This window comes from Oryx dammah, unplaced genomic scaffold (assembly GCF_014754425.2).
Source record: "Oryx dammah isolate SB20612 unplaced genomic scaffold, SCBI_Odam_1.1 HiC_scaffold_13, whole genome shotgun sequence".
Classification (NCBI taxonomy): domain Eukaryota; kingdom Metazoa; phylum Chordata; class Mammalia; order Artiodactyla; family Bovidae; genus Oryx; species Oryx dammah.
In genome coordinates this window covers 30,067,330-30,082,429 of record NW_024070197.1, presented here as the reverse complement: position 1 = coordinate 30,082,429, position 15,100 = coordinate 30,067,330, and the positions used below count along the sequence as shown (strand labels likewise).

General features: G+C 38.7%; 2 protein-coding genes across 3 annotated transcripts in view; both read left to right on the top strand.

Annotated features, from left to right (window-relative positions):
* Positions 1-15,100, top strand: part of CBFB (core-binding factor subunit beta) — a 47,809-nt gene that overhangs the window by 17,171 nt on the left and 15,538 nt on the right. For both annotated transcript variants that reach the window (XM_040253411.1, XM_040253412.1), the window contains exon 4: positions 7,006-7,122. In XM_040253411.1, the coding sequence (XP_040109345.1) occupies positions 7,006-7,122 (117 nt within the window). The remainder of the gene's footprint in view (positions 1-7,005; positions 7,123-15,100) is intronic.
* On the top strand, positions 7,129-14,346 carry LOC120872776 (protein-serine O-palmitoleoyltransferase porcupine-like). The gene has a single exon (XM_040253410.1). It carries the CDS (start codon positions 7,370-7,372, stop codon positions 8,720-8,722), a length of 1,353 nt encoding a protein of 450 aa, XP_040109344.1. The 5' UTR covers positions 7,129-7,369; the 3' UTR covers positions 8,723-14,346.

Below are 15,100 nucleotides of genomic sequence, written 5' to 3'. Positions count from 1 at the left end.
AAGTGAGATTGAATGACTGTCTGTAATGATTATCCAGCAAGCAGGCAGCTGACTGTGCATTTCTAAATGTAGAGGAACATGTGACTAAAGGAGGATGAGTCAGAACCAAGTATCTTCTAAAGGAATCTGTTAAAGAGACTACATAAATGATTACAACTAACAAGCAAGGGATACACACTTCCTTTGTGAAGTATCTTGTTTTCCTGGGTGCCCATGGCCATCCCAGTATTAATGGTTATCTGCTGATGCTATTGGTATGGTCAGCTGTTCATTGTCTCAAAAAAAAAAAGTTGTTTCTTTCCCTTGGAAAGAGAACATATGTAAAATTTTAGTGGAAGTATTTTGTGTAAGTTTCTGTGGTGCTTTATATGTTTCATAAGCTTATGGACATTGGTTTAATTTTTGTTGTCACCTGTGAAAGAGGTGTGATTATTGATTTTATATGTGAGAAATTGGGAGACTTATTCATAATCTTAAATTATTTATCTCAAATACACTGTTAAAACTAAAATTTAAATCCAGGTTTTATCTGATTGTAAAGCACATTTAATTTTTACTCTTCCCATGCTGTCTTGGAGTTAAGCATAGTGATAATATTCCTTTTTAACAAATAATTAGAATTGATTCTCCTAATTTATGGTAGTTGTCTTCTATAAAGTCCCTGCAAACACATGACCTGTTTATAAGAGGAAAATTCACACTTACTGCTAAAAAAAAAAAAATGCCTTCCCCCAATTATTAGCCAGTTCACTCCCTCTGCCAACATATTAGAACCTGGTATCTCTCCTCATACACATTATTAGAATTTTTATTAAAATTTTTTTATTTAATTTAAAGATAGTTATATTGTTTTATTTTAATATTTTTAGCCATTTTATTTGTTTCAAACTGTTTTTTTCCCCACATGGTAGTCAGTTATCCAGTCTCCACTAGTTAAGTAAAATACCCATTTACCATTGATTTGCAGTGTTGCCTTTTTCATTTATTAAATCCTCGTATACTTGGCTTTATTTTTTTTTATTTTTTGCTTATTCCATTAAGTTGTTTCTGGCTGTCACAGCACTACTGCAGGTATATTGATTGCATTGTTGCATGTCTTAATATCTGCGAAGTGAAGTGAAGTCGCTCCGTTGTGTCTGACTCTTTGTGACCCCATGGACTGTAGCCCACCAGGCTTCTCCATCCATGGAATTTTCCAGGCATGAGTACTGGAGTGGGTTGCCATTTCTTTCTCCAGGAAATCTTCCCAACCCAGGGGTTGAACCCGGGTCTCCCGCATTGCATCTGAGCCACCAGGGAATCGCCTTAATTTCTAAAGGAGAAATTTAATATCTAAATATCTAAAGGGCAGAATATACTTCCTTATATTTTCTTGGATAGTCTGATTCTTTTGTGTGCATTATAGACTTAGCCCTCAAATTCCAGAAAACATTATTTTGAAATTACACTGAAATTTTGTTAAAATAAGGATTACTTTGAGGTAAACTGGCATTGGTACTCTTACATTAAAGAACGTGACATCTTGTTTTTCAAGTCCTTTTCTGTGTTTTAAAAATTAGGTATTTTCTTCTTACAGAACCTACCTGTTTCTTATTATATTTATTGTTAGTGGATACTTTTAATGCTATTTTAAAATAAGGACTTTAAAAATTTTCTAAATAGTTACTATTGTAACATAAGAAAGTTGTTGGATTTTGTATATTTTTTATAATTAGTCATTTTATTGAGCACATTCACTTGTTTTTTTTTGTTAAATATTATAGATTTTTCAGGTAGATAATCTTCAGATATTATGTCCTGGTTGTATTTCTAGTCCACTTTGTTAGAACTGTGGTCTTTAAAAGGAGATTGCAAAGCTCCTGGATCCAGCTCCTGACAATTTTATCACTGTCAATGGAACATTCCATTAATCTTAAGAGTTATTTAAGTCATACTTAAATGTAATAGCTGAATTCAGTCTTAATTTTTACAGTTCTTTTTGTATATATTCAGCCCTTTCTTTGGAGAAGGAAATGGCAATCCACTCCAATGTTCTTGCCTGGAGAATCTCAGGGATGGCAGAGCCTGGTGGGCTGCCGTCTCTGGGGTCGCACAGAATCGGACACGACTGAAGTGACTTAGCAGTAGCAGCGGCTCTTCCTTATTACAGACTTTAAGATAACTGGGTATTGGATTTTTCAGGGAGGTGGTGGGATATGAATTTTTAAAAATTCATCATGTATTTCCCTCTAACCTTATGATAACTACCCTTTACAAAGTGACAGGTAATAAACATCTGTTGAATAGGTGGATCTTTTCAAATTGAAATTCTAGGGAAGCTATAAGAAAAGCATTTCTTAATTCCAGCTATCTTTCTGTTCTTCTGGTAATCATCATTCAGTTATTTACTGAGGGCTTAAGGAGTACTGATCATTTCGTCACTCCAAATCTTTGTTGTGACGAGACAAAGAATCGAGGAACGTACACTTGCGTGACACTCGCGTGACAATTTCTTCCACTGTTTTCCCTAACATCTCATTTTATAGACCAAAGTCACCAGTGTTTGAGCTCTGACAGTTTACTACAAGGAAGTGAAATATTCTTTCCAATTGAAATGGATTTTTTGAGGGTGAAGTTTCTGCTTCTTGCTTTAGCAATAGCTTTGACACTTGATTTCCATGTATATTGATGTTACGTTACAGCTCAGTACTGGTGTGCATGGAAATCTTTGCAAATTTACGATTATTCTGTTTTAGTTATCTTGAAATTACATTATTTAGAAACACTCAACAGAGGGAACTCTCTCTGCTGTCCCTCTGTACTCTCAGTTTATGTTGCCTCTCTGACTATCTAGGAGGTATTGTAGAAGAAAGGACAATTGAAGTTGCCACTGCTTATTCCAAATTTAGATGCCCACAGAAAAGAGACTCCAGACTCTCAGATAGAACAGTTTTATACAGGTTGATAAATGGAAAGGTATCTTAAGTTCTCTCATATCCTTACTCAGACTCTTGCATTTCAAGACCCAGGGTAACTAATGTTTAGCTGCTGAAGTAGTTTGGTCCCTTTACTAAAGGAAATGAGATTTATTATCTCGTAAGCTGTGAGCTTCAGAGACATTGGTGTCTGTGAGGGAAGGGGAAGTTGCATTTTTACTGTCATAGTTGTATGCTTTTCCCCTTATACATCCTTTCAAGAATTTGGTGAAAGCATTAGACTTCTTTAGAAAAATACACATGGACACAAACATATATTTTTATACAGAATTTTGAGATGTTTCTTGTCTTCTTGAAACTTATCCGTAAACCCAAACTCATGTAGGTTGTCTGAACTCCAGACTAAATTCCTGCTTTAAATAAGAGCATTGCTAAAAGTTATGAGTGACATAAGATCCTGTAACATGATACTTTGAAGTTTTATGTAGCCAACAAAGGAGAAATTTTTACGAGGAGGCCTGTAATTTAACCTTTAGCCACTAGGCTTTTTGCATGCTTTCCTCTTTGTTCATAGCCTGCTCTGCTGGATTCTTCCCTTATACATAGCATCTAAAAAGTTGAATTGCCTCAGGTCTCTTCATGGGTCTCTTCTTTCCTACTTATTGTTGCTTGAGTAATCTCTTCGGTACCCTTGAATTGAAATACCACAGTGTTGTTGCTCAGTCATGTCTGACTCTTTTGCGATCCCATGAACTATAGCCCACCAGGCTCCTCTGTCCATGGAATTCTCTAAGCAAGAATACTGGAGTGGGTTGCCACTTCCTCCTCCAGGGGATCTTCCAGACCCAGGGATTGAACCTGGATCTCCTGCATTGCAGGTGGATTCTTTACCATCTGAGCCACCAGGGAAGCCCTGTTGATAGCTGCCAGATTTGTATCTTCAACCGGTATCTCTTCCCAGAGTGCCAAAATCCCACATGCAACTGCCTGCCCAGAAATCACTGTCCACATATCCTAGATGTTGCCTGTGTAACAGATAATAAAATTTACCATGACTATGTTTTATAATTACTCTATTGAGATATAATTCATAGAGCATAAAATTCTCCCTGCACTAAATTAAAGAAAAATTCAGGAATTTTTAGCATATTCACAGAACTGTGCAGCTATCACCACTCTCATTCCAAAACATCTTCATCACCCTAAAAAGAAATTATGTACTTATTAACGGTCACTCCTCATTTCCACCGCTCACCATACCCCCCCGTCCCCCCCACCCCACCCCAGCCCCATCCCCTGGAAACCGCTGATCTTTCCTGTCTCTGTATTTGCCTACTCTGGATAGTTCATGTAAATGGAATCGTAGTTTGTGGCCTTTTTCTGGTTTCTTTCATTTAGCATGATATTTTCAAGGGTCATCCATGTTGTAGTGTGTATCACTACTTTATTCCTTTTTAATGGCTGAGTGGTATTCTGTTAATGGATAATGCCATGGTTGGTTCATACATATTTTTGTTGAAGCTTTACTGCTACAGTGATGTGGAATTTAAAGCTATAGAATGTGAAAATTAAGTGATACCATGTGTAATTTGAATTGAAATAGCATTACAAATACTGGTACTTAGAACTTGAGCTGATTTTTTAAAATGTGCAATACTTTTGTGCTCATGCTGGGTTGTGTCTGACTCTTTGTGACACCAACTGTAGCCCCCCCAAACACCCTCTGTCCTTGGAATTTTCCAGGCAAGAATAGTGGAGTGGGTTGCCATTTCCTATAATTGTAATACTTTTACCTTATTTCCAAAAGAATGCAAAATGTGAGGCTGCGGTCACTTTTAACTTTCTGTAAAGTCTTAAGCATATCCTCCTGATATTTTACTTTTGGGAAGATAAGCAAGCTATTGTTATTTTTGTGTGTGATTAGCTGAATACCCATTTTAAAGGCTTTATAGAATCTGTTTTATATAAAACATTTAATTATTCTAGGACAGTGGTTTAAACCTAAGGTCATATTCTAATACATTTTCTTTTCACAGTTTGAAGTGAACCATCATTACTTTCAGTAAAAAAAAGTCTGAATGTTTAAATGACATTATTAAATTACATTACAAAATGCCAAACTGTTGAGTTTTATTTTCTTCGTACTTCGAGGTTTGTTACTCATGAATGTATGAAAGTACCAAACATTTACTTGGAAGGTCTACACATAAAACTGTATTTAAATGTGAACATCTAAATAAATCACAGGATCATCTAAATGTTATTTTAAATTACAGTTCCAGGCACTAGCCTTGATTATGAACTGTAGCCATTTTCTGAACTCATCTAGGAATTTTCCAAGGCAGATCAGTGGTTTTCTTAGTCATGAGAGAACTTTTATAAAAGAGTAATAAATCAGCTTTTAAAAAAATTGGTAATTTCATAACAAAAATATTTCTTGATGATGGAAGTTAATTTGAATAAGTTAGGTTATGGAATCTTTGAATTTAAAAGATGTGAGTCACTGATAAAGAGTGTATAATCTGATCATAAAAGTGACCTTTCTGTCCTGTTAAATAAGAATCGTCTTTATGTTTAGTGTGAGAATTTAAAATAGTGAGGTAGACTGATAGTTGAAATGCCGTACTGGGTAGCACCCTCTTCTCTGCTGGAAAGAGTAAGTGGGAATCTCGATTAGTAAATGTGGTAAGTCAAGTTATATTGATAGGCAGTTCAGAGAGTTATTGTAGCTTTAGTGAGGTATCATGCATGAGGTTGTCACAGTCACTTGTTCAATTAGGTGCACACCACTGGAGTTTTAAATTCACAATGTGGAAGGGAATTCACAGTGTGCACTTATCAGAACAGAAGGAAATGTGTGGTTAAACGGTTTCAGCTATAACTGTAGACTGTTTCCCTTGGTCCACATGGGAGGAGAAATGGAACCTAATGTTTTTTTACTTTTTTTCCAATATCAGTAGAAATTGACTCAGCATGGTTTATGGGAGCCCTTAACAGGAAAAATAGTTGTGTTTAGTAGTGGAGGGAAATGACATAAATATGTACTAAGAAGGCATAAGTCCTCTAGGTTTTATTTTACAGGTGCTTCAGTAGTCATTTTCCTTGCATATTTATAGTTACTGACAGTTCTACTAAACCTCTCTAAAAACAAGAGTGCCTCAAGATTGTTTTGTTGAAGAAACTGCTGAATTGATTAAAGAAAAAGGTGTTTTCAGCTTTTTCCTCCTTTATTTTTTCTTACTGTATCACAGTAAAATACTCAACTCAAGATAATAGCATCATCCATCTTTCATCAAGATGATCCATCCTTTGTTGGTGGATCCTTAATTGCTTGAGAACAATTATATTTTCAGGCAATATGAAAATTGATTTGGTGATCCAAAATGAAAGTGACTTAAATTTGGAAATCATGCATAAAGTGACTTTTGCTCAAGGGTTATTTACTTGAACCATATGTATTATATGCATAAGTAAGTGTTATATCAGTTAAGGTTCTTTGGCTAAAAGCAATAGAAATCAACTCTGGTTAACTTAAGTTTTTTTTAAAAAAAAAAAAAAGAAGGAAAAAGAAGCAGCGTTACTTAACAGAAATCTATGAGGTAGGTCATAAGGTGGAAAGGAAAGAAGAGCCTGACCCTGGGTGGCTTCAGGTATCCAAATAGAACCGGTGCATTCTCTTCAGGAGCTAGTGAATTCCAATTGTTGTACATGTATATGTCTTTCTACTCAAGATTCAAAAATTAAGGCAAAGTACCTGAATGTCGCAGCTTCAGCTGCAAGAGAAATGATGTCTACTTCAAGCATCATCTTACTACAAACAGTTTTTACAAAATCTGTGAAACTTCCTTTTAAAAATAATCTAGAAAAATTGTGACTAGAAATAAAGTCCTGGCAAGCCAGATTAACTTAATGTATAGAACATAGTCAGAGGCTGTGCTTTGTATACTTTCCTGCAATTCTTAATTTTATCATTGTATTTAACCCCCCCCCACAAGGAAAACCAGTTTTCATAAGTAAGCTTACTTATCCTTTGTTTCTTACGTGTCTGATGGTTCATCATGGATTTTCATCCTTCTTTTCTGTGTCTTAGGTATATTTGAAGGCTCCCATGATTCTCAATGGAGTCTGTGTTATCTGGAAGGGCTGGATTGATCTCCAGAGACTGGATGGTATGGGCTGCCTGGAGTTTGATGAGGAACGAGCCCAGGTAGGGTGACTTCAGGCTTTACTGACTGTGGTCCCTTTATTTATCCCTAATCTTGCCTTTGTCTGGAGATCTATTTTACCCAGTCTATAAGAGTAACTATACAGTGCTGCCCTGGGAGCTTCAGTGGTCCCAGCCTTGCAGCTGGTGGGGGAGGCTTCCCAGTGGTGGCAGTGGTGTGTCCCTGGCCCCCTGGACTGCAGCTTCTTTACTGCCAAGTCATCTGTTCATCCATCCGTGGCGGTCCACAATGGCCACTTTCGGCCACCAGGAATTTTTCCAGCAGCTCCTGCAGGACTGTCTCCTGCCTACTGCCCAGCAGGGCCTTGACCAGATCTGGCTGCTCCTTGCCATCTGTCTCGCCTGCCGCCTCCTCTGGAGGCTCGGATTGCCATCCTACCTGAAGCACGCAAGTACTGTGGCAGGTGGGTTCTTCAGCCTCTACCACTTCTTTGAGCTGCACGTGGTCTGGGTCATGCTGCTCAGCCTTCTGTGCTACCTTGTGCTGTTCCTCTGCCAACGTTCCTCCCATCGCGGAGTCTTCATCTCCGTCACCATCCTCGCCTACCTGCTCATGGGTGAGACGTACATGGTGGACACTGTGGCGTGGCACAGGATGCGAGGGGCCCAGATGATCGTGGCTATGAAGGCAGTGTCTCTGGGCTTTGACTTGGATCGGGGTGAGGTGAGCATGGTGCCCTCACCCGTGGAGTTCATGGGCTACCTCTGCTTTGTGGGCACTGTCATCTTTGGGCCCTGGATATCCTTCCACAGGTACTTGGAGGCCGTCCAAGGCCATCCACTGAGCTGCCGGTGGCTGCAGAAGGTGGCCCAGAGCCTGTTGCTGGCCCTTCTGTGCCTGGTGCTGTCCACCTGTGTGGGCCCCTATCTCTTCCCCTACTTCATCCCCCTCGATGGTGACCCCCTCCTTCGCAAGTGGCTGCGAGCCTATGAGAGTGCCGTCTCCTTCCGCTTCAGCAACTATTTTGTGGGCTTTCTATCCGAGGCCACAGCCACGTTGGCAGGGACCGGCTTCACCAAGGAGAAGGATCACTTGGAATGGGACCTGACGGTCTCTAAGCCACTGAACGTGGAGCTGCCTCGGTCCATGGTGGAAGTTGTCACAAGCTGGAACCTGCCCATGTCTTGCTGGCTAAATAACTATGTTTTCAAGAATGCTCTCCACCTGGGGACCTTCTCAGCTGTGCTGGTCACCTATACAGCCAGCGCCCTCCTGCACGGCTTTAGCTTCCACCTGGCTGCGGTGCTGCTGTCTCTGGCGTTTATCACTTACGTGGAGCACATCCTCCGAAAGCGCTTGGCTCGGATCCTCAGTGCCTGCATCTCGTCGAGAAGGTGCCCACCAGACTGTTTACACCAGTATCGTTTGGGCCTGGGGGTGCGAGCCTTAAACCTGCTCTTTGGGGCCCTGGCCATCTTCCACCTGGCCTACCTGGGCTCCCTGTTTGATGTTGATGTGGACGACACCACAGAGGAGCAGGGCTACGGCATGGCATACACGGTCCACAAGTGGTCAGAGCTCAGCTGGGCCAGTCACTGGGTCACTTTTGCATGCTGGATCTTATACTGTCTCATAGGCTGAGACACATCTGAGGCAGCTCCCTCAAGAACCCTCCTCAGAGTGGTGGGGATGAGGGAAGGCCCTCTCTCTAATTTTTTATCCTTCTCCATTCTTCACCCTGCCCCCATACCCCTACACACACACACACGCGCATGCACATTCATACACACACATCATTTCCATACCTTCCAATCCCCACTTCCACCACAGGACGGGAAGGGAGTGGTCCCTGCTGGGGCCTAGGGGTGGGGAGAGCCTGGGGAAGCAGAGAACAGGAGATCCAGGGCCTTCCTGCCTGCCTTGTCTCTTTGTATATACAGTTTGTTATTATCAAGTAAATTCGGAAGTTTTTTTTTTTTTTTAAGAGTAAGTATAGAAAATCTCATGTTCTGATAATATTGAGGAATTCTGAAGAGACTGAGACTCAGAATATGGTCCCGGTTTGGGGAAAGTTTTTCCTTCAGTGGTTTTAAATTGCATCGGATTACCACTTTGTGCTTAGTGGGGCACTTCAAAGGGTAATAGATGGTTCTGTTTAATATTTGCTCTGGATCTTTGGCACATTTTGCGGGGAGGGAACCCAATTTAAAATAAAATGTAAGAGCAGCAGTTTTGAAACAGCTGAATGAGGAGCTTGGCAGGTTCTCCTTCTAAAAAAGCAATTATTAAACTTAACAAAATTGTAAACAAACAAGCAAAAACCCATTTAAGGTCTCTGGAAATTAACCAAAGGACATATATTGAGAGGCATTTATTCGAACAAAGCTAGTGAATTTCAGTATAAACAGTGATGATGGTCGAGCATGTTAGGAGATGCTCCCATCTCCTCCCTCAGCTCTGGTTCCTCAAGTTCTACTCTGGGCACGCCATGAGGACTGGCAGCTCTGTTGTCCTGTTAGAGGGAGCTGACTTTATTTAGAGCAGCACTTGGAAAAACACATGCCCAGGGCTGTTACTGAAAACAATAGCAGTCTCTGTGGCAGACAGTCTGGGAAAGCTAATGTTGCAGGGAACAAGAAAATGGCAGACGGGCCAGAAATTTATAGGGGAGATCTAGGGAAAGAGATAGCTGAGGTGAGCCCTACTGTTCATACCACACTTAGCTCTTAGGGTCCAAAAGTCTGTGTACATGTACAGGGCTACACCTGTTCAGGAGAGGACAGAGGACCGTCGAAAGCTACTGGCCCCTGACTGACTGCAGGGTCGACTGATCAACTCCCTACACTTTGAAAGTATCCATCCAAGCCACACACAGACCCCATGGCAAAGGATTTGAAGGCCGCCTGGCTCAAGGTGTTGAAGCAAAACCTCTGACCAGTCATTGGCTGACCACTAAGTTATGCTGACCTGGGACAGCCCCCTAGAAAGCAAGGCTTAAAAAGAAGGGGGAAAAAAAAAAGCAGTGACATCAGAGTTTGGACACTGATGGGGAAACAGACTCCAGAAAATTAGGCAAGTCACCAAGTGGACACATGAAGCTGTAAGCAGGGTCAAAATTTTGATTTGCTACTAATTTATTAGAGTATTTCATTTGAAATACCCAGTTTTTAACAGGAAATTATAAGACATTAAAATAAGCACAAAAGTGTAGTGTGACTGTTATTCAGGGGAAAGCAAGCAACAGAAACTTGGAGGGAGCTCAGTGGCAAATGATGGTTCCTAGTAACAAAAGAAGCAGTTTCTTTTTCAGTGTATTCAAAGAACTAAAGGAAAAATTCTTCCTTTTGCCAATGACTCTTCAAAGAGAGTATTAATAAAGAGATTTGGGACTTCCTTGTCCAGTGGTTAAGACTCTCTGTTGCCAGTGCAAGGGGTGTGGGTTCAATCCCTGGTTGGGAAACTTAAGATCCCACATGCCGTGCAGTGCAGCCAAAAGAGATTTTTTTTTTTTTAAGGGATAAAGATATCTAAATTTTTTAAAGGAATCATATAGAAATTTTAGAATTTGAAAAGTACAATGACTGAAATGAAAAATTCACAGACTCAGGATTTGAGGTGGCAAAAGAATTAGTGAACTTAAACACAGGTTAACGGAGGTTATCCAGTCTCAAGAGCAGAAAGCAGAAAGAAAAAAAAATCGGTATCAGAAACGGTAGATGCCAGCACACAGAACAGCATGCATGTAATGAAAGTCCCAGATGGAGAGGAGAGAAAGAAAGGAGCAGAAAATGTGTTTTAAGAAATAGCTGAAATTTTCTAAATTTGATTAAAAATATTCAGCTCCATGTCCAGGAAGTTTAATGAACTTTAAGAAGGATAAACAGAAAGAAATCCACACCTAGATACATCATAGCCAAACCTGCAAAAGGGACGCCTCATTACATGCAAGTGAGTCACAGTAAGATTAACAGCTGATTTACTTCTGTAATTATGGGGGCCAGAACATGTCAGTATATGATTATTAGACTGTTACTTTTTCAGTTGTTTAATATTAATCCACTTAATGAAGTTTAAATGATGGCAGGAATAAAAAGGAGCCCTCTTTTTGTTAGTTCTGTTACCTCTTTCCATGTTGTTGTCCATATATAGAAATGTAGGAATTGTCTCCTTAAGAGATCAAAAAAATTAAACCTTCCTAGTAAAAAAATTCAGATTCAGAGTTAAAATTCTTAGGAAAGAATCTCTGCTACTTTGATTTCCACAGTGATAAGGAATACTTAATTCTTTCAGAAAAATAGTAAATAATTGGCAACTTAGAAGGCTGTTTTTGCAAAAAGTGATTAACAGCAGACTGAATTTATATAAGGGGGAATTGAGTTGACGTCTAAAACTGAAATTTTTTTAAGTTTAACCCACAGTATTTTCCGTACTTAGAATTTCCCAGGTTTTGTTGCCCTGGTCCACAGATTGGTTTTTATTGCTATAAAGTGTCATCTACTGTGATAGAAAACTAATATAATGATAGGTCTTTCATAATATAAAAATTTTAAAGTAGGGGATGCCAACCATCAGCACGTCTCTGGAGCTTTCACCATCCCAAATCTTCTGGAAGATAATAAAAAAAAGTAAAAACGCAATATAGTATAAAAGTTGGAGTAGGAGCTTCATGGTCATAGAACTGTGATTCCTGGCCCCACCACTTAACCAGCTGTTGTCAACAGCATATTTGTGTTAACCCTAAGTTAGTACTTTGAAGCCTCAGCTTCCAGTATGACTGTATTTGGAGATAGGGCCTTTATGGAGTATGCTCTAGTTGTTTAGTCACTAGATTGTGTCTGACTCTTTTGCAACCCCATGGACTGTAGCCCTCCAGGCTCCTCTGTCTGTGGGATTTTCCAGCCAAGAATAGAGTGGGTTGCCATTTCCTCCTCAAGGGTATTTTCCTGACCCCGGGATCAAACCTGTATCTCATGTATTGGCAGGTGGATTCTTTTACCACTGAGCCATCAGCCAAGCCCCCTTATGGGGTTGATTAAGGTTAAATGAGGTCTGAAGAGTGGAGTCCTGATATGACAGGATTAGTATCCTGATAAGAAACACAGAAGAGAGCTAGCTTGCTTATTCTCTCTGCCATGTGAGAACAAAATTCTCTAACAGTTGCTGAGGTACCTGGTAAGCTAAGAGATAAACAGAGGATAGTCACAACTCCATTTTAAAGAATTAAATTGTGTAAGTATTTCTGCTAAAATATTTTCACAGGTATGTCTTTTTGCCTTTGTTCATAGTATCTTTGACAAACATTGGCAAGGATATGGAAAAACAGTTGGTGTGGTGTTTGATTACATAAAGTTGACAAAACATTTGGAAAACTGGCAATAAATACTAAAACTGCACATGTGTGTATGTGTGATCCAATAATTCTTTTCTGAGGCTTGGTATGCAGTAGAAATGAGTGTGTGTGTGTGTGTGTGTCTGTGTGTGTCTGCGTGTGTGTGTATTCATCAAGATATACATACTAGGACATTTGTAACAGCATTATTGGTTAATAGCCAGGAACTATATAAACTGCCCAAATGCCCACTAAACAAACAGTCAAATTGGTAAATTGCATGTTCACACAGAGACATACAATGAAAATGGAAAACTATAACTAACCCACCAGTGAGTGAATTTCACAAATATATTAAGGGTATTAAAAAAACCACATGCTATATGAATACGTTTATATATCAAAGTACAAAAATAGGTAAAACTAATACTACATGGTGTTAAAAAGAACAGTAGTGATTTATCCTTGGGAGAGGAGGCTAGTTACTGGAATGGAGAAGACGACTTCCAAGATGCTGGTAATGTTCTGTTTCTTCATGTGGCTTTTAGTTACAGAGCAGGTTCAGTTTCTAAAAATTCATCAAGCTATCTTTTAGGACAGGGCTGTCCAGTAGAATTCAAATGTGAGCCACATTATGTAATTTAAATTTTTCTAAAAGTCATATTTTTAAAAGTTTTTTTTTAATTACTAACTTTTGCATTTTATTTATCCCAGTATATCCAAAATATTATCATTTGAACATAAAGTGGATATAAACATCTATTGAGACATTTTACCTTTTTTTGGCAGTAAGTATTTGAAACCCAGTGTGTTTTCCACTTACTCACATAAGCAACATTTCACGTATGCAGTACTCACATGGCTAGAGGCTGTGCTATGGACAACACAGCCCTAAGATACGTACTATTTTGTGTGTGTAATATACTTAAATAAAGTGTTTTGAAAGTTTCCCACAATGAAGATATTTCTGAGTATAGTTGTATAAACTCACAATTGAATCATGTTTGCTGATTGTATTTTCACTTCATTTTCTGTAATGTGTAAGGGGTAAATTTCAGTGTTGTTTTCTTTCCTATGTTTGATTTTCAATAATTACAATTCTTTGAAAGCTGGAAAAACTGAAAAATTTGGCACTTCACCATTGAGTACTTTGATCAGAGATTTCCAGCTAATTTTGAACAAAATATAGCTAAAAGGACTCATTCACAGGAAACAAACAAAAAAATCAGTGCTATTTTAGGAACTAGGTTGATATCAGAGAAGTTCTTCAAAGGCTCAAATTTTTAAAATCCAAAGTGTTTGTGTAATGTCATGTGAATTTTTTGTGTCTTCAGCATCAGCTTTGTCACAGATTTTACAGTTCAGCCACTTTAACTGTGAATACATGGATATATTTGTAATTTATGCAACTCTGATGTCCAGTTGAATGGTAGAATTCCTCGCTACTTTGGAAAAGAATTGTTTGGGTAACAATTATGAATTACTTGTGTACTACAACTAATTCCTAGTAAATTTCTATTTCATCGTTTTAAAAATTCACCAAGAATATTATTATTTATACAGTGTTTAAATGTTTGTTGCACTGTTTGTATTTGTATTAGCAGTTTAAGAACTGACAGCTTTATCTTCGTCGTTGTACTTTTTAAATTAATTTAGCAGTCACAAAAATGTTTCACTTTCAATATAATGACTTTCCAAAAGTTCTATTTTTTGATTCTATAATAAGGATAGAAAAATTTAGCTATTATTGGGATGAATATATTTTTCTATTTAAAGTACCTGATGACACTGATGTAAAACTGGTATCCTAAAGCTTTTTGCAGGGTTTTTCTTTCACCAAAGCCAACATGCAAACAGCTTTGCTTTTCGTATGTGCACAAGAATGTGAGTGAAAATTTAGAAGAGTCGTTTGATTTAAATAAAGTTATGTTCTACACAGTGGTGTTAAATGTACCGTTTGCAGCTGCACATGCTAAATTGTCGCCTTTGAAGTATATGTTGATGCTTCTTCAGCAGATTTATTTCTTTTGGTTTTCATGTGATCAGTGATAATCATCCTGGTCCCCACAGAGAATAGGAAATGTCATTATTTTGTACAGATTATGCGTTCATCATCAGCTTTCTTGGATACGAATTTGATTCTTAATTTTTCATTTAATACATCTATTTTTTAAATTCATTGCACAGAAAGGTGAGTATTACCAAACTGTAAAATAAATATAGTTGTAGACTTAGCTATACAATATAGCCAAATCAACATAGCAAGAATGGTTAAGAATAGTCTATTTTGTATGCTCTGTGAGAGCACTGCTAGACTTTTTTCCCATGTGAGTTTCACAGACACCCAACCACTCTTTATGATGACCCCACCTGATTGCTTTGTGCAGCCTGTGGTATAGACTGTGGAGTAACAGATCAGTATAGCAGGTAGGTGGTGGGGACCGGAGTGCTGAAAGCCTCTCCCACGACTCCCTGAGTCTGGCTGGTGTTAGTTGTCCCTATCTGTTTTAGCGTACTTTATGGGTGAGTGTGCAGTTTTATCAGCAAGTACTCTTTATACTATCCTTGAAAGGGAGGTGTTATTTAAGTTCCCACCAGGAAATGATCAAAATAACATGGGTCGCTGATTGTCTTTCAGTTTAACCATTTATTAAAGTGTAGACACTGTTCATTATGCATACATTTCACAT

Excerpts from the sequence above, each read along its gene's own strand:
- LOC120872776 (XM_040253410.1), top strand. The coding sequence starts at position 7,370 with ATGGCCACTTTCGGCCACCAGGAATTTTTCCAGCAGCTCCTGCAGGAC.